This window comes from Aspergillus glaucus (genome assembly GCF_001890805.1).
Source record: "Aspergillus glaucus CBS 516.65 unplaced genomic scaffold ASPGLscaffold_13, whole genome shotgun sequence".
Taxonomy (NCBI): domain Eukaryota; kingdom Fungi; phylum Ascomycota; class Eurotiomycetes; order Eurotiales; family Aspergillaceae; genus Aspergillus; species Aspergillus glaucus.
In genome coordinates, this window is record NW_019170465.1 from 566,273 (window position 1) to 582,549 (window position 16,277).

The following is a 16,277-nucleotide window of genomic DNA, read 5'->3' on the forward strand; positions in this document are numbered from 1 at the left end:
CTTATCTACGATATGCTATGATGGACTGTTGGAGTAGAAGCAGCTCAGGTAAATTTATTAAGATGTATTCATTTTCTTCGAGTCTATACGTCGTCAACCGTATAGATCGTTGTGTAATTAAAAACGCCCCCTAACCAAAACCCCCACGCTCAAGAAACATTCAATCAAATATTAAATACGGCATATATCATTAAATCACCGCCAGAACCAGCCCTCGTTGGAGCTCTGTTCACCGCTCTGGTCAGCGGTGGAACGTTGCTCGGGCGAGTTAGCAACATCGATGGACTCGTTGGTTTCTTCGTGTCCGTCGGAGAAACGTTGCGTCTTGACGGTCTTTGTGTGGATGGATCCGTCGGCCATGCGGTTTCGCCTTGTGTTTGTGTGCGTGGAGACCACACGGGGTTCGGTTTTGGCTTGTTCTGTCGAGAGGGGTTGAGAGAGCTCTGAGGCATGGGTCTTGTTGGTTTCGCCAGTCACGGTCCGGTTGTCAGCCTCCTCTGGGAGTCTGCGCTGACGTTCAAGAAGCTCCTCTTTGCGTCGAGGGTCTCCCAAAAGGAAGCGCAAGGTACGACTTTCATCAAAAATCCTGGAGAACTCGCGCTCGCGTCTCTCAAGGCCTTCCAGGAAATGCTCATACAGATCCTGCTTAGTTAGGCCTATATCATCCTTCTTCACATTCTCAGTCTCAGCACCCCGCTCAGACGGACGAGGGAGCTGGCCCCGTTCGAGCATGACATATCCATTATTAGGGTTATCGTCTGCCTGCTGCCACTCCCATCCGTCACCCAGACTGCCCCGTTGAATCATTCCTTTCAACCAGTCCATCCCAGTCTCCTTCTTGCTCACTGCATCGGCCTCAGACTCCCATTCCAGCATCTGTTGTCCATTCTCCAATCGCACAAGATCCTCGAACGCCTCGTGCCAGCGGGGTTCGGCGTTGTTTTCCACAGCACCCCTATTGCAGCCAGGCCTCAAAGACGACACGAGCGAGGAGAAAACACCGCCCTCATGCTGCCCTCCCAGAGAAGAACCCTCCAGATTCAACGGCGAGTACGGACTAAATAGCAGGTATGCCCCGGGCCAAGAGGCAGTATCATCGAATCCCTCATCAAACGAGGTAAAAAACGGAAGCATAAACCGGGACCCAAACGGGAAAACATCATCGAAATCAGACCGCCAGAAACCCGGGAACCCAACAAATCCGTTCCACCAGCGGTTGCAGTAGCGGTACGCATCGAGAGAATCGCCTTGTCTGGACAATGCGCCATCTTCCGGGTTACTGTTTTCCTCGGGTCGTCTCGCACGCACATTGTCGTAAGAGTCATCTGCGAAGATGCTCCATCGGTTTGGTACTGGTGGAGTGACCATTGATGGGAGGCCCATGATGGATTGCAGCATGGAGGAGATCTGCTCGTCTGCGTAGCGGCGGAATGCAACGAAGGGGTTATCGTCATCCGGCCATTGCCGGGTACTCCGAGGGGAAGTGTTGCTATTCGAGGGTGTTTGGTTGCGGTTTGTGTCGTCGTCGGGTGCCATTGTGTAGTGCTGTAGTTTCGGCGATTAGAGAGATTTTCGTCTTATTTCAAAGAAGTTTCTTCTTCAATGAATGTTGGGGAATGATCTTATTGAAGCTGTTGGGATGCCCCACTCGGCTATCACCACGTGATGCTGATCTCATACAGTGCAAACCCTGCAAACAGTCGTTCTTGTCAGGAACTGAGATATGCTATGCCAAAATGGATATTGGTACTGGAGTATCTCATTTGCAAACTAGGGCATCAGATGAAAAATATCGCGGTATCAGAATAGCTCTTCATTGCACAATCAATGACCTAAAGTCTTGCCCTATCGTCAAACTGCTCCCAAGCCTCATCGAAGCCCGTCGATCGAATCCACATGGTCGTCTCCCCCTTGCCCTTGACCGAATCGCTAACTACAACCGGTCAGCACCAATTTTCACGAGTCATAACAGGAAGTGGAGAGTGTAACTTACCCATATTCCCAATTTTCAACCAACTATCCCCCGTGATCACAAGTCCCCGCTCCTTCTCCTGTCCCTCATACGGCCGGCAGATATTCTCCGCATTCCTGAGTGCCCGCACTAGCTTAGACAAATGTCCGTCATCGTGGGGATGGCGGTTGCTCTGGGTAATGATGGTGTCCCAGTCACTCTTAATAGGGTATCTTGTGATTTCGTCGAGGTAGAGCTCGGGTGCGTTGCGGGAGATGTACATTAAAAGGTCCATGCGTCCTTTCCATTCAAGGAGACGGAGCTTGGTGCGTGTGTCTAGGAATGGAAGAGCGAGGATCTTGGAGTAGAAGATGGATGAGTTAACGGTGTGGATGTAGAAGAAGTCAAATTTGACTTCTTTGGATGGGCGTTGGCAGGCGCTGCTAAAGTATACTGCGTTGCAAATATCATTAGCACCCATCTTCACCATCAAGCTGTCCAGGGGATTTCAATTGCTTACCAGACACATCAACCATCTCAACAAACTTCTCCTGGATCTGCTCCTCAGAGACCGTATACTGAGAAGCATATTTGAGCATCTCCTCCGGTGCCCGTTTGAGCACCCCATCACGGAGTTTATTCCCGTCTTCCCAAAGAACCGAGCTCGCCAGCTTCTTATCCGCGCGCGCCTCTTTCAATAGCTGCAGCATGGTCTTCTTTCCCGGTTTGCCAATCCCACCTGCAGCTTCCTCGGCCGGCCAGAGGAATCGCGGACCGGTCCAATCTTCGTGGATTGCCGTCTGCGCGAGCGCTTCGGCAATGAGGGCCGGCTGGTTGAATTCAATTGCAAAACCGAGGTGGATAATTGGGTGGAGGAGTCCTGTTTGGTTAACATCCACCAGCCTCCTTATATATTACCGGGCAAACATACCTCCAAACAGCCTCGCCAACATACTCTCCGCATTCTCGTCCCCAGAGAACACATATTCACCCAAGACCCCCTCAACACCCTTCTGCTCAATCTCGCCCTGGAAGAATTCCAGAAAGTTCGGATAATTCTTCTGCTTCCCCAGACTTTCCTTGAACTTAACCTTGTCATGCAGCGACTGTACGACATTCTCATCCACGGGTAACGGAGGTCGTTGGTAGGCCTTATTTCGGTCGTAGGCGGCTTTAATCTCACTTGGCGATGCACCGAGGGCGTAGATTGTTAGGATATGGTGGACGATATGGTCTGGTTTGCCTCATTAGCACTTGCCCTTGTTGGCTTGCGGTGTTGGACATACTGTGAAATCCCATGTCATTGAAATAGACATGATGCTTCTCCAAGTCCTCCTGAAGAACCTCGCTTGCTGTCCGAGCAGAATCCTCTACCACGCCTGTACTCCAGACTCCAGTGTCGGTCTGTGGAGACAATTGGATCTTCTTTGCGGAAGCCATGTTCGATGATATGTCGAAGGGTTGAGCGGTAGCGGCAGTACCGGTAGTCGTAGCAGCGAAACGAGCTCCAGGCACTATATTCCTCAGATTGCAAATGGGCAATGCCGTCCTAGCCCGTGCAGGACGAAGAATTGTAACAGTTGAGGATCGAGATGACCAAATTGGAATTCGTGGACCGCGAGCAGCAGCAGAAGTAATTGCTCTTGTAGTTGTTGATGATAGACGCATTTGCTTTATCGTCTGGTAAAGGGCAATGGCAATGGGAAATATATATATTCAATGATCAGCCATGTTACTTCCTGTATAACCAACCAAACTGTGTAGCAATCGGTCCATTGGAGTGTCCAGGATTACCAATACGTCACTTCTGCAGACCCTGGATCTCCGCCTTGTCGGAGTTCGGGGCTTTCGGAGTCCGGGGTGATCGCGTCTGGACGTCACATCCTATAAACTTGAAGAGTCGAGAATTAGTTGAGATGCCAAGTAACTGTTTTGATTTGTCTGCAATCTGGTATGTAATTTTCAAAAAAAAAAAAAAAAGGCAATGCTTCTTATGTTCCCTTGTGTGTTTGAACCCCCGACCTCTAGACTCCGAATGCAATTGAGTATAAAACATGCAGAAAATTACAATAGCCTGGTAGTTGACCAAAAAGAAAAATAAACGATTAACGATTCATATCGGCCATGCCTTGTTTTCTCTTCTGGCGTTCCCGCTCCCACTTTCGGAACAGCGGATGACTCGTCTTGTCCTTGAGTTGCTTGTTGCGACTCTTGTTGTATTCAATATACGCCATGTCTTCTCCACCAGCCAATCCACTGAGCGTTGCTGCGCTGCGCTTGACGCCCTTCTTCGCGGCACCCTTGGCTCCGCCCGAGCGCGCGGCGAAAAGGTCGTCCGTCACATTTTCGACTTCCGCGGATGATTCGTTCTGCAGCATGACTTCTTGTAATAGCTCGCGGCGTTCTGCGGGCGTGGCATAAGCGAGTCCGTTCAGGTTCTCAATGCCCTGGAGGTGAGTGATGACCTTGAAGGCGTAGCCTTGGTCGACCAGGAAGGCCTGTCGCTTGGACGAGTAGAACATCTCGTCCGTGTCCTTGGAGACAAGGGAGTAGAAGAATGCGTTGAAGCCTTCGTCGTTACGACGCTTGGCTCGTAGGATACGTCCAAGGCGTTGGGCCTCCTGACGACGCGAACCATAGTGAGAGGAAATCTGAATCAAGCAGGTAGCTTCCGGTAGATCCAGAGACGTATCTCCAATCTTGGACAGGAAGATGGTGTTGACCTGTTCGTTATGCTGGAAGTTCTCCAGAATCCGCAGACGCTCGTTCTGCGGTGTACCACCGTAAATATAGGCCTTGTTTAACTTGAGCGCATACCGCTCCAAGGCGTAGACGTTGTCTGAGAATACAATCACCTTGTCTCCGCGCTTTTCGTGGTAGTCAATCAAGAACTGGCACGCCTGGAACTTGCGAGGGTTCATAATGTACAGTAAGGCAGCCTTTCGGGACTTCTCCCGCATGTACTCAGAGTAAAACTCCGTTGTCATAGGGCACCACACCTCGGCACACTGGACCTTGGCAATATGCCCTTGCTCTGCAAGTTCCATCCAGTTGGCTTCATACAGCTTCGGCCCAATCAAGAAGTTCAAATCTTTGATCTTGTCATCTTCACGCAGCAACGTGGCAGTCAAACCAAGTTTGCTCTGCGTCGCAATGGCCGACGTGACCTTTCGGAACATGGATGCTGGCACGACGTGGACCTCGTCAAGAATCATGAGACCCCATTCCCGCGACTGGATCCAGTCCATCATTTTCTGTGCATCATACGACCGAGCCCGGGTCTGAGACACCATTGAGTATGTCGAAACAATAATGCCGGTAGACCGACGGAATTTCTCTTTGTTGTCAGATGTGAACACGGCAATGTCACCGGGGTCAATGTTCGACCAGCGCAAAAATTCGTTTCTCCATTGCACCACGGACATGGAACTGGTACAGAGAATGATAGTTCCTTTCTTAATAGTGCAACCAGCCGTAATTCCCACCAGCGTTTTGCCAGCACCGCACGGCAACACAATAATACCACTCTTAGCACGACCATTACCGAACATCTTACTCAAGCTCTTCTCCTGGTAGTTTCGGATCCGTGCGTTGGGTTTCAAGTCGATATCGAGGTTGGGGTTGATCTCATCATTTCGGAAATCATATTCCTCCAACGCGGGACACCCCATGGCCTGACAACGCGCTTTGACCGGTTCCACCGCTTCATTAGGAATCTCAAAACTATGGACCTGGGCCTGCTCTTCATCATCATCGTCATCGCGAATGGCGAGAAGGAGGTCGTCCTCTTGACGACCCGTAGGTGCCGCTCCATTGCCTTCCGCCGGCTTCTCCTGCTGCGTCTGCTGTACACCTGCGGCATCCTTCGTACCGGGAATCACAAGGCCACCCATTTTCGGAGCCGCCTGCTGAATGATTCCCTCCGTCCCTTGTAATCTCTGCGGTCCAATAACCTCATCCTGTAGCAGCATTTGTAGCATCGCCGGGTCCGTACTTTCCACGAAGAAACGGTTATGTTTCAAAACCACTTTAATCTTTCCGTAAGACTTTGTGAAATCGATAATAAACGATTTGATCGTATCCGGGAGCGGCGTCTTCGAAAGTCGATCCAAAAAGTTGATAATATCGGTCGGCTGCAGACCAACGGATACCGCCGCATACAAACTGTTACCGGTCAGACGATATTCGTGGAGATGGGTCGGTCGTGATAACGGTTCGGAGATGGTCGTCAAAAAGTCTTGCGCCTGGGGTGCTAACGGAGAGAAACTCTCCAGGGTAATGGTACCCTTCAAAGGATCGATCCAAAGGGGACGGTTCGCATGGTCCGGTTTCAGGGAAAGCGACGAAAAATCTTTGTATCCAAAATTCGGGTCTTCGTGCGGTTGGCCTTTCTTGGTGCTAAACGACTCGAGATCGAACTTGCTGACGACATCTGTTTCATTCCAAGCAAAATCAAGTCAGCAACTGGCTTGAGATGTTAACGGCGCTGCTCTACGCACTTTTCAAGTTGTCCTCCCTGACATCCTCTTCATAGTCGGAGTAATCATCATCGCTGTCGATATCCTGACCATCCGCGATAGGCGTCTGACGTTTCGACGGCCTTGACCGGCCGCCTAGTTAAGTGTCAGCTCGTCGTTTATCTATTAACGAGCATTAAAGGCCATACTCTCAGTCGCCTTGCGTTTCGGAGGCATTCTATATGAGTATATTGCGCTATGACTGGCGTTCGAGGTAAGGTATGTCGTCTTCAAAGTCCGATAAGACGAGGCTCACCAGGCTGCCGACGCCTGTAGAGCAATGCCGGTGAATCAGGCACGCCTCGAAAGCCTAGATGCAATAGCCAGCTTAGTGCAGGAGACTTGAAAAGCTAGTCGCAAGGGCAGATGCAAACCGAATGACAGTGGAAAAGGTTGGTTGATGAGTCGAAAAGAGATCGACCGGCCGAGGAAGATGGAAGGATCATTTGCGCCTGAGGCACTGAGGCTACAACGCCACTGGGTCCGGAACCTCTTATTGGTCTACTTTCACGACAGCGGCGGTTGACGTAGTGCGGAACAATTGACGGCCTTTTGTTTTTTCGACAACTCCTACACGCTTGAACGAGGAACTCACCAAGCAATATGAATACGGTATGTTAACCGATTGTTTTACAGGTCATGGCACCTAGCTAATATCTCTCTGTTTCTGTCTAGATTCGATCAACCTGGTGAGAAAAGATTATTTCGAAGCAAACCACGGAATCGTATGATCTCCGACAAGATGGACAATTGCTGACCGGAACGCGATGATTGCATGCCAACAGGATTGGCTGGGGCACGCTCACAGTTGGTGCGTACTTCCGATATGCGAGTAATGAAAATGAACCTCGCAATTGACATTTAAATCTCACAGCTGGCGGCGGCGCCTACTACTTCGCGAAAAAGTCCATCAACGCCGATCGCGCGAACCGATATGAAACAGAAGTGAAGAAGAAGGCCCAAATGGCAGCCCTCGAAAACGAGCACCGACATCAGGGAACGCTGCACCAGTCGAGACCTAATGCGACAGACGATTTATCGCCGAGTTCACAGGCTAGTCATGACCCTGCAGCCACGCGCCATGAACCCGAGACGGAGGCAGAACGAGTGCTAGAAAAGAGCAAATACGAGACCGCACAACCTTTTCGGCCTCCTAGGGGCAATCGATTTAGCTGATGCGGTAACTTGCGGGGTGGTTACGGCTTAGATGGTCGATCATATGTACTCTATATGCTTGGCACCATGATAGGCCATGTCATGATGAAAATGCAAGAGCACTGCGATTATTCTGTACAATGGACAAAAATGGTATTAAATAATTCTCTTCGTGTCATTCGTAATAATAAGTATAGTATCTGTTTCTCGATAGCCCTAACAATCTGAGCAACGCCGCTGGTCATCACCATGCCACCACGGATCGCCGAAAGAAGTTGGGTTTGAAGACTGGGTATAACATGAGCCCAGTCAAGCAGCCAAAAAAAAAAGCCATATGCACCCCCATTATGATAAAAGCAGTCCCCACCAATCACCAAACTCCGTAAACACCGTCCCGTATTATGTATTTGTATGATGCGCATGCTAATCTCGCGTTCCGGAAGCAAAACCGTGTCTCCGTAGTAGAACACTCGACGAGTTCTCAACTATTTAGCGAGAATGGAAGCAGAGCGGTGGGTTCGGTCTGTAGAACAATAGAGCGTTAGCAACATCGTCGAGAATAACTGTTATTCAACTCACTTGTTGTGGTTAGGGTAACCCATACTCTTTTCACGAGAGCTCTCCAGAGCAGGAGGCACGAATGGCAGCACGACGGCTGAAACCAGGCAGGATCTGGTGATGAAGAGGGAAGTCCGCGTAGCTTGCTGAGGACGGTGGACAGAGAAGCTGCGGACTGTAGGACGGAGGAGTTGAGCGGCCATGATGGTGGTGTGTTTGTTGGTGGTTTGTTTTTGGTAACTGGTAGTAATGGTAGAAGTAAAAGCAGTTATAGTGGTGTGGAAGCAGTATGCAGAATATGAATGAATCTACAGATCACTCTGGATGGCCAACACGGCCTTTATATGAATACTCGTGGACTCGGCCAGTACGTATACATCGGATCGCGCGATAATACAACAACCGCTGCCGTGACCCGCGTGGAGAATTGCGGGGTGGTGGGTCATCCACCGCCTGCCCAGCTTATAATGGCATACCAGACCGTACTGTTCCATACCGTACCGTACCACTTTGTACTGTTCCTGCTGACAGGGTCGTCCATTCTAGCACTGGTGTTTAAAGGGTATCTCCTGGTTATTCTGGAGTTATTACCGGTGTATATCTTTCTATCACCCTATATTTCGGTCAGTCCAGACCATGGATGAACCCCGGATAAGCTCAGGAGTCTCAATTCCGAAATGCTCTGATGGCGGGAAACATTTACCCGGCTCAGACGCGCAAGGCAGGCTGACGATGATGCGATCATACCACTCAACGAGGAGGACCCCTTTCGACATATATAGAACTGCAGCACTGATTCGTAGACACTACGACGCCAGGTGCACATCATTTGCTCATGCGCTCCGGATGGCGCGCCCTGGCGAGAAGACCGCCTCAGGCATGCCTTTTCCTCATTGGGTGGACGCCCAACTAGAGCGCCAACCGCCAAAATTCTAGGTTCAAATAGATCTCTACGATGTCATTGTCAGTTTCCCCCTCACTGGAGGCTCTATGTACTCCATAGTGACTGGAGAGGATCTTATGACCTTTTCGTAGTATTTATGACATTCATGTATTCCTAAGGCATAAACAGCTAAAGGCGGTAGGTCACGTGCGTAGACAGATTGGCCGAAAGTATCACTCTTGATCTCGTCGGATACAACACTTTCCAGATTTCAATTCTCACACGCCACCATGGCGTCCCATCAGCTGGCTATCGCAAAAGCCTCCTTTTCAGCCGGTCTACTACGTCCCGACCCTACCTCCGTCTCGCGCGACGAAATCACAGCCTTCCACTCCGCGCTCGACCAAGCGCTTTCGCATTGTTCCTATGCCAACATCCAGGTTTGATTGGAGTCCTTCCTCTCTTGTTTTCCTGCCTTGTCGAGTACCGCTGGAATACTAAATTCTTGGCCTTTCTCTTATTTTTTGCCTTGTGTGCGGTAGAATTGCAAATCATGGCTTCTCAACTATGTCGTTTCGTCTTCCAATCGCGTCGGGGTTTGGGCCAAGTACCTGGTCGCTTTATCCGGCTCGCTCGCTACCGATGACGGCAAGTCTTCCAAACCCTCGAACAAGAGGAAGAGATTACACATTTTCTATCTCCTCAACGACCTCTTCCACCATACCAAATACCACCTAGATTCGACGGCGGTTTTTTCGACCTTGACCGGCTCCTGTCAACCCTATATAGTTGAACTGTTGGGTTCCGCTGCGTCGTACGATCGGGAGAAGAATCCCAAGCACCACCGACGACTCGATGATCTTCTGAATATCTGGGCGGAAAACGGATATTACGGTGCAGACTATGTCAGCAAGCTGCGGGAGGTGGTGAAGAACTCGGCCGTGTCCGGACCAGTGAAGACGTCCATTGGCGTGGAGGAGAATAATACCGATACAGCGAGCCAGAAACAAGCCTCCGGAAAAGAGGTACCATTCGTCATGCCGTCAACGCACGGCGATCCTACCACTCCTTACTACGACCTACCGGCCGGCAACTTGGTTCCGCACATCATACCGAACTCGACAATTTCTCTCCGACCCGAGTCGATTAAACCACTTCAATTCCTGGCGGGTCCCGCAGACGAGAAATTGGTGTCAGCACTCAAGGTGTTCATGAAGGATGTAGACCAGATATACGAGCTAGAGAAACCAGAGCCCAAGGACGACGACGAAGTGGTCGACATTGACGAGCTGGGACAAACGGTGATTCGAGATGCGACGACTGGCGAAATAATCACTGGTGAAACGTATTACGGCTGGTCCCGCTCATTTTGCGAGCAAATGAAGAAGAGGAATACCAAGGACATAAGACGCTCCCGAAGTCGAAGTCGAAGTTGGAGTCGGAGTGTCAGCCGCAGCCAAACTCCTCCGAGATGGAGACGCTATAGCGACAGCCCAGAAAGCGAAGACGGTCGACGGCTGCGACGATCCCCCAGATCCGAGAGTCGGTCTCCCGTTGGCCGACGAGGCGGACTTGGCAACCGACGGTCATATTCGCGATCAGCAAGCCCTCCAACAAGACGTCAATCGTCACGCGAGAGATCGTACTCTCCCCCACCACCCACCGGTCCTCGATCATCATTCCCTCCGCCTTTCAAACGCAAGCCGTTTCCTAGCGCAGCCCCTCCTCCATCAGCAGTTCCTCCTCCGCCGCCCCCGATGCACCAACATGGTTTCCCACCAGGCCAATTTCCAGTCCCAGGAATGGCACTCCCAACTCCACCGCCAAACTATCAAGGCGCATGGCCTCCGCCTCCGCCGATGCCAGGGATGCCAGGGATGATGCTGAATCCCGCGTTTCCATCACCGTTCCCATTGCAAGGGGGTGGTCATTTCCCACCTATTCACATGGGAGGTGGTGCTCCTGGTGCTCCGGTGCCGCTACCGCCGGGATCGTATCATTTCCCGCCGCCGCACTCGGGGTCGGGATCGAATCTGGGGTATCAGAATCAGCAGGGATGGGGACAGCAGGGTGGTGGTCGCGGTGGAGGACGTGGATGGCGGTGATACATATCTTAACTGCGTGTTTGCAGTACAATGCGAATCGGAAGATTTATCTGCACAGCCCACGATATCCAGTCAAAATGTCCGTATGCGCAGTACATCAAATCTATAGCTTGAGCTGTTTCACCAATCAAGGCCAGCACGCATACATTCAAATCAGTGGTTATTGGGACAACCAATCAATCAGTAAAATCCTAGTATTCTTTCAATCAAACCCCCGATAGTCAATATGTGAGTCGATACGACTTTCAGGTTCAGGTATATATCATCTCAAAAATTGTGCATTCATAACAAGATCGACTCTATATACCCCAGGGGTTTGTCTGGAGAAACCCCACCGTATCCAAACAATCAAAACTACCCTGTAAACCAACCGGTAACCAGTTAAGTGACCTTATTGTTGGTCGCAAAAAATACGGTAAATACTCACGCGTGGCAATTTGCAATGCCCCATACCCCATGCGCATCTTTAATGCGCTAGTGCTGTAGCGCGAACGTATGGGGTAGTATAAGATAAGATACCTGGCACATCTTACATTGAACAATTTACTACGATATGCAACCGGAACAACTGGAAGGGGGGGAAAATTGACTGCTTCATTGGTTTCTCACCATAGAAACAGCCAACAATAATAAAATTGGGTATGTCAAAGGAATGACAGAAGTGAAAGTGAAGAGAAACAGGGCAGGGAATATTGCATGGGCAGGGATATTTTCTTTTCTTTCCTTTTTGTCCTTTTTTTCTTGACCGGAAGAAAAAAGACAAGGGGCAGGGTGGTGGGGGGGAGATATGATGACTCGAGTGAATCGCATCATCATAACAGAAGGGCTATAGGGGGTAAGGAAGCAATAACTATTGATGCGTTCCAGGGACAGAGACAAGAGTCGACAGTAGGATTGTTCATGCCAGAAAATGCATTAATAAGATTGGCTCTCGCTAAAAAAAAAAGAAAAGAAAAAAAAAAAAAAAAAAGAATCAAGCACGCTTTCGTAACCATATCGATGATGACCAAACGAACCCATTCGTTTGCCCGGGCTTTTCGATTCAGCACCATCTAGAACGCTCACAGACTAGAACTGCAGACGATCCACGACCTCACTCTGCGAATTGGAAACGGCAGTGTCCCCGCTGAGCGAAAAACTTGTATCACTGCCCCGGCTGCTGGTGTTGCTCGTGTTGCTGCTGCCGCCGGCGCCGGGAAAACCGCGACCATCATCCATGCCGCAGAAGGTAGACATCCGGCGTTGGGTGTACTGCAGCATGACACGGTTGTAGTCGTTGATGGAGGTGCGAGGGTCGAGAGGTCGTTGGGTTTGTGTTGGGCCTTTGCTGGTGGATGTTGAGTCTAGGTCAGATCCCAGGGGTCGGCCGCTTTCGTTGATCGTGGTTTGCTGATTAATGGCTTCGAGGACGACGGGGGTGGATGAAACTGCCATAGTCTGAAATGGGTGGAATGTGAGGGTACTGGAAGGAGAAGAGTCAGTTTGCGCATCGCATTTGTCAATTTCAATGAGGCCACGGACTTGAGAAGGTCAGAGATATCAGATCAGATATCGATTCGAATAAGCAGTTGAATAAAGTGGATATGGATTAAAGCGTGGATATTCGCACACCGATTCGAGGATGACAGATAATCAAGCCGCGCACGGAGAGGTTAAAGACGAGACTAAACTAAAGAAGACGGGAAAAAATTCACAGAGGGAGGCGGAGAGTGACAGAGGACAGAGGACAGATTGGATACAGAATGATAGAATGTAGGAGAGAAATCGTAGGAACGCGCTTGGAGCAGTAGCGGATATAAATCACGTCGGAAACATAAGCGAACAGAAAGAAAGGAGGAGGGAAGGAGAAACCTATAGGGTTGGTGCTTTTGCGTCGTTTGTGGTCCACTGGTCCAGAATTTGAGATCAATCAATCAGTATGGAGGATAGTCAATCTGCCGTGGGGAAATGCAGAGGCGAAAAAAGCGTCGACGAGGCTGGCTGGTGGTTGGTCAAAGCTGAGAGTGGGTAATAGAATTGGTTATGGGGGTTTGGGAGGAACCGTATGATATAATTGCTATGGTTGGATTTTTCACAGAAGAACAGCCAAGTGCATACAAAAGGGAAGAAGGGTGACAAATGAATGATTGCTTAAACTAGTGCACTCATCTCTCTATGCATACATATACAATATACAACTATATCTACGTACATAGTACGATTGGATTGGTTGCATCGAAAATGACATCATGCCTTCCTCAGGCATTCAGGCACGTAGTTTGATATGACCTCATCGCCCAAAAGGGAAAATTGTATTCTCCACTCCCAGCAGAATTATATCAGCCTCCTTGTGAACACTCACTTTACACAAAAGAAAACATCACAACATCTGGGCCTAGATGGCCATCAAACGCACCTACAGGCAGACACACCGGGGACCTGTACCTAACCAAATACGGACAACCGAAGAAATGACACAAGGCTTCAGATCGGCAACCACAGTAGTGGATCACAAGGAAGAAAAAGAAAATGCATACTACGTACTATATAGGAAGGTTTAGGACACAGTTCCCACATTCCCTTCTTTGCTTTGTACTCCGTATGTTCTCCATCGTCAGACATCATGATTTGATCGTTCACCAGATCGGGATCCTGGTCAAGAAATAAGGGACCCTTATTTGTCATGGACGAGTTTATCCTCATAGAGTAATGATTGAACAGCAAGGCTGTTACTGAATCAAGTAGTACAGCTATATCATCGTGCGAGTTGAGATATATCGGTTGCTCGGGATACCCTCTGCGAAAATGACTTCATGATGTGGGTTGTGGATCATCTACACCGGAGATTAAAGTCTGCGAACGGACATGATATCAATTCTTCCTCTGCCCCTCATGCAGAGCTAAGGCTCCAGAATGCATGGGTAGTATATGTTTTCCGTGTGATCTGGTTGATCCGGGTCAATAGGTCGTCGTTTTATTGTGTCCACAGTCCCTGAGCACATCTCTAGGAGCCCGATGGACTCCGAGGTATCGGCATTCGTCTGAAACAACAGACACGCATAAGTAGAGCATTTGCTCCGTAGTGAAGAGGCAAGCTTATCATGAGCACCCGTTAATCATTTCCATGTCAGAACCCATTGGCTCTCGGTAACGCGTTTCGATGTGAATGTGGATAAACCACGGTGGATTAGGGTCCTACCAGCAATGAATGGATGAGTGGATAAAACATCACTGCTGCACCCTCCCGAGCTCTAGGCTCTATGGTATCCTAACACGTATCATCGCGTCTTGCTCCGAGATTGACATTCGAGTCGAGTCTTAGACTACGGAATCCTCCGTACTATGCAAAGTAGTCTAGACTACTATTGTATGCATTGCATCGGGATCAACCTTTTTCCTCACGCTCTGAAAAAAGACACTGCAGCGAATTCCTTTCCCATGATGGTAATGATAGCCTTGTGTTTGCCACATGAGGTAGGATGTGTTGTACAAAATATTCGGAATGCTCCTGAGTACTCCGAACAGCATGTCCGGTGTCCGGTGCCCTATGTCAGTGTGCATTAGCGTCAATGTCTCTGTGAAACGAAGGGTTCCATGACATTGGAGCAGTGGGGGTTTAGCTCAAGGTCTGTCTCATCGTATGTACATCCGTACTCTGAGCATATCACGGTGTATGCTATTTTCGATTGTTTGTGATCTCATATTGTCAGCAATGCGGTCTGACAATTCTAGCCCATCCTCTGTCTAGAACGTACAGTAGAAGGGGAGACGGAAGTGATATCATTCCAGGGACTGTTCGGTCTATAATCCACACGTGACTGACCACACCCTGCCTTCGCCCCCCCCCCCCCCCCCAAAAAAAAAAAAAAAATAAATAATAATAATAATAATAATTTCTTTTCTAGGCGCACACTTCTTAGTTGAATGTTTTAATGACGCAACATTTCAATTATAACAGATGAATGTGTTGGCTCTTGTAAAAAGAATAAATACAACAAGTGACGGTACCCGCCACAGATTTGAATCCAACATTGGCATTATTATCATCACACGTAACCTGTACACGAATTTCCAGTCAGTCAAACTATTCTTTGATGGGAAACCGAAGTGAGAAGAGACGTCATGTCATGTCCCCTTCCACCTAGACCGAGTATTCTTCCAACCAAATGATGACACGTACCTTTCCTAGCCCCCTGGAAGAAAAACCTCACCACAAACACCTGCAATCCAGCCATAGACACCATCATCAACCCCTCAACGACACTAAAGTTGAAAATCCGGCGCTCCGTGCTACGCACGGTACTGAAGTTGCGGTTCTCGCGGGTCCGGAAGTACTTCTGGTTCCGCGAGATGGTCGACAATTGCGCGGACAGCTTGAAAATCGACTCCTCGAGAGCAGATGCCTGTTCAGGGCTAGTGCTACCTTGTCGGGAGGGAAGTTGGGCACGTTCTTCGTTCTCGACCTAATTGTAATGACAACATGTCAGCGGCGCCACGCGATGCAAAGGGACCATGAATGAGTTCATAGCGGGGAAGCGAAAACAAGTTTTATGCGCGGCATCGCGTATGACAACATATAAGAAAAAGGAGGCGAGGGGGGAAAGGTCGGACACAACATACCGCAATCTCAAAGTCCACCATCTTCTCCGCAAACGTAGACATCTCATTGTTGAAGCAGAACCGGTACTCCCCGACGCTCTGCGCCGTAAACACAAAGTCTCCCTGTCGCTCCTTGGTGCCATCCAAAACGACCTTTTCGCCGGGGGCGATTACCGAGTAATCGACATCGAAGGAACCGCCGGATTGGACCTATAATAAAACCACTCCATTAATTGGCTATCCTTTTACAGCAGAAGCCAGTAGATATAGAATGGAGCGCATGCGTACCGCAAAGTAAAAGGCCACCTTCGAATTCGCGTGGTCGACGTAGGAGTGGAAGCAGGCCTTCTCGTTGGCCTCGAGCTTGTAGGTCAGCGCGGTGGCCGTCACATTCGACACGAACGCGGCCAGGAGGCCAATGACCAATGTCACAAGACGCATCGTGGGCGGGAATAGGTAGGAGAGGCTGGAATTCAACCGGGACAGCTCTCCTTCAAACGGGGGCGAATTGATCGGGATCGGAGGTTGAG

General features: G+C 49.6%; 9 protein-coding genes across 9 annotated transcripts; 3 read left to right on the plus strand and 6 right to left on the minus strand.

Annotated features, from left to right (window-relative positions):
* Window positions 1-195: 195 nt before the first annotated feature.
* On the minus strand, window positions 196-1,536 carry ASPGLDRAFT_36625 (uncharacterized protein; the record flags this gene model as incomplete). Its single annotated transcript, XM_022544711.1, has 1 exon — window positions 196-1,536. One exon carries the CDS (start codon window positions 1,534-1,536, stop codon window positions 196-198), a length of 1,341 nt encoding a protein of 446 aa, XP_022399869.1.
* A 296-nt stretch (window positions 1,537-1,832) lies between these two features.
* ASPGLDRAFT_67423 (questin oxidase family protein) lies at window positions 1,833-3,391 on the minus strand (the record flags this gene model as incomplete). The annotated part of the gene is made up of 5 exons (XM_022549136.1): window positions 1,833-1,933; window positions 1,994-2,404; window positions 2,472-2,831; window positions 2,883-3,185; window positions 3,238-3,391. The coding sequence occupies 5 exons, from the start codon at window positions 3,389-3,391 to the stop codon at window positions 1,833-1,835; spliced, it is 1,329 nt and encodes a 442-aa protein (XP_022399870.1).
* Window positions 3,392-3,906: 515 nt separating this feature from the next.
* Window positions 3,907-6,857, minus strand: ASPGLDRAFT_75175 (TFIIH/NER complex ATPase/helicase subunit SSL2). Its single transcript, XM_022549775.1, has 3 exons — window positions 6,618-6,857; window positions 6,451-6,564; window positions 3,907-6,383 (listed from the first exon to the last, which is right to left on the minus strand). Exons 1-3 carry the CDS (start codon window positions 6,643-6,645, stop codon window positions 4,057-4,059), a joined length of 2,469 nt encoding a protein of 822 aa, XP_022399871.1. The 5' UTR covers window positions 6,646-6,857; the 3' UTR covers window positions 3,907-4,056.
* Window positions 6,858-7,044: 187 nt separating this feature from the next.
* Window positions 7,045-7,797, plus strand: ASPGLDRAFT_48553 (uncharacterized protein). Its single transcript, XM_022546920.1, has 4 exons — window positions 7,045-7,080; window positions 7,144-7,157; window positions 7,254-7,279; window positions 7,343-7,797. The coding sequence occupies exons 1-4, from the start codon at window positions 7,072-7,074 to the stop codon at window positions 7,642-7,644; spliced, it is 351 nt and encodes a 116-aa protein (XP_022399872.1). The 5' UTR covers window positions 7,045-7,071; the 3' UTR covers window positions 7,645-7,797.
* On the minus strand, window positions 7,757-8,555 carry ASPGLDRAFT_48555 (uncharacterized protein; the record flags this gene model as incomplete). Its single annotated transcript, XM_022546921.1, has 2 exons — window positions 8,216-8,555; window positions 7,757-8,145 (listed from the first exon to the last, which is right to left on the minus strand). Coding segments are annotated over exons 1-2 (206 nt in total), but the record flags the coding sequence as incomplete, so codon positions are not given.
* ASPGLDRAFT_465646 (uncharacterized protein) lies at window positions 8,119-8,787 on the plus strand (the record flags this gene model as incomplete). The annotated part of the gene is made up of 1 exon (XM_022546472.1): window positions 8,119-8,787. A coding segment is annotated over exon 1 (304 nt), but the record flags the coding sequence as incomplete, so codon positions are not given.
* Window positions 8,788-9,336: 549 nt separating this feature from the next.
* On the plus strand, window positions 9,337-11,467 carry ASPGLDRAFT_48557 (RNA polymerase II-binding domain-containing protein). Its single transcript, XM_022546922.1, has 2 exons — window positions 9,337-9,504; window positions 9,607-11,467. The coding sequence occupies exons 1-2, from the start codon at window positions 9,355-9,357 to the stop codon at window positions 11,167-11,169; spliced, it is 1,713 nt and encodes a 570-aa protein (XP_022399875.1). The 5' UTR covers window positions 9,337-9,354; the 3' UTR covers window positions 11,170-11,467.
* Window positions 11,468-11,726: 259 nt separating this feature from the next.
* Window positions 11,727-12,066, minus strand: ASPGLDRAFT_48558 (uncharacterized protein). The gene has a single exon (XM_022546923.1). The coding sequence runs from the start codon at window positions 11,983-11,985 to the stop codon at window positions 11,764-11,766; it is 222 nt and encodes a 73-aa protein (XP_022399876.1). The 5' UTR covers window positions 11,986-12,066; the 3' UTR covers window positions 11,727-11,763.
* Window positions 12,067-12,237: 171 nt separating this feature from the next.
* Window positions 12,238-16,267, minus strand: ASPGLDRAFT_75179 (emp24/gp25L/p24 family protein; the record flags this gene model as incomplete). The annotated part of the gene is made up of 4 exons (XM_022549777.1): window positions 16,036-16,267; window positions 15,769-15,957; window positions 15,329-15,611; window positions 12,238-12,491 (listed from the first exon to the last, which is right to left on the minus strand). The coding sequence occupies exons 1-4, from the start codon at window positions 16,186-16,188 to the stop codon at window positions 12,238-12,240; spliced, it is 879 nt and encodes a 292-aa protein (XP_022399877.1). The 5' UTR covers window positions 16,189-16,267.
* Between the last annotated feature and the right edge of the window lie 10 nt (window positions 16,268-16,277).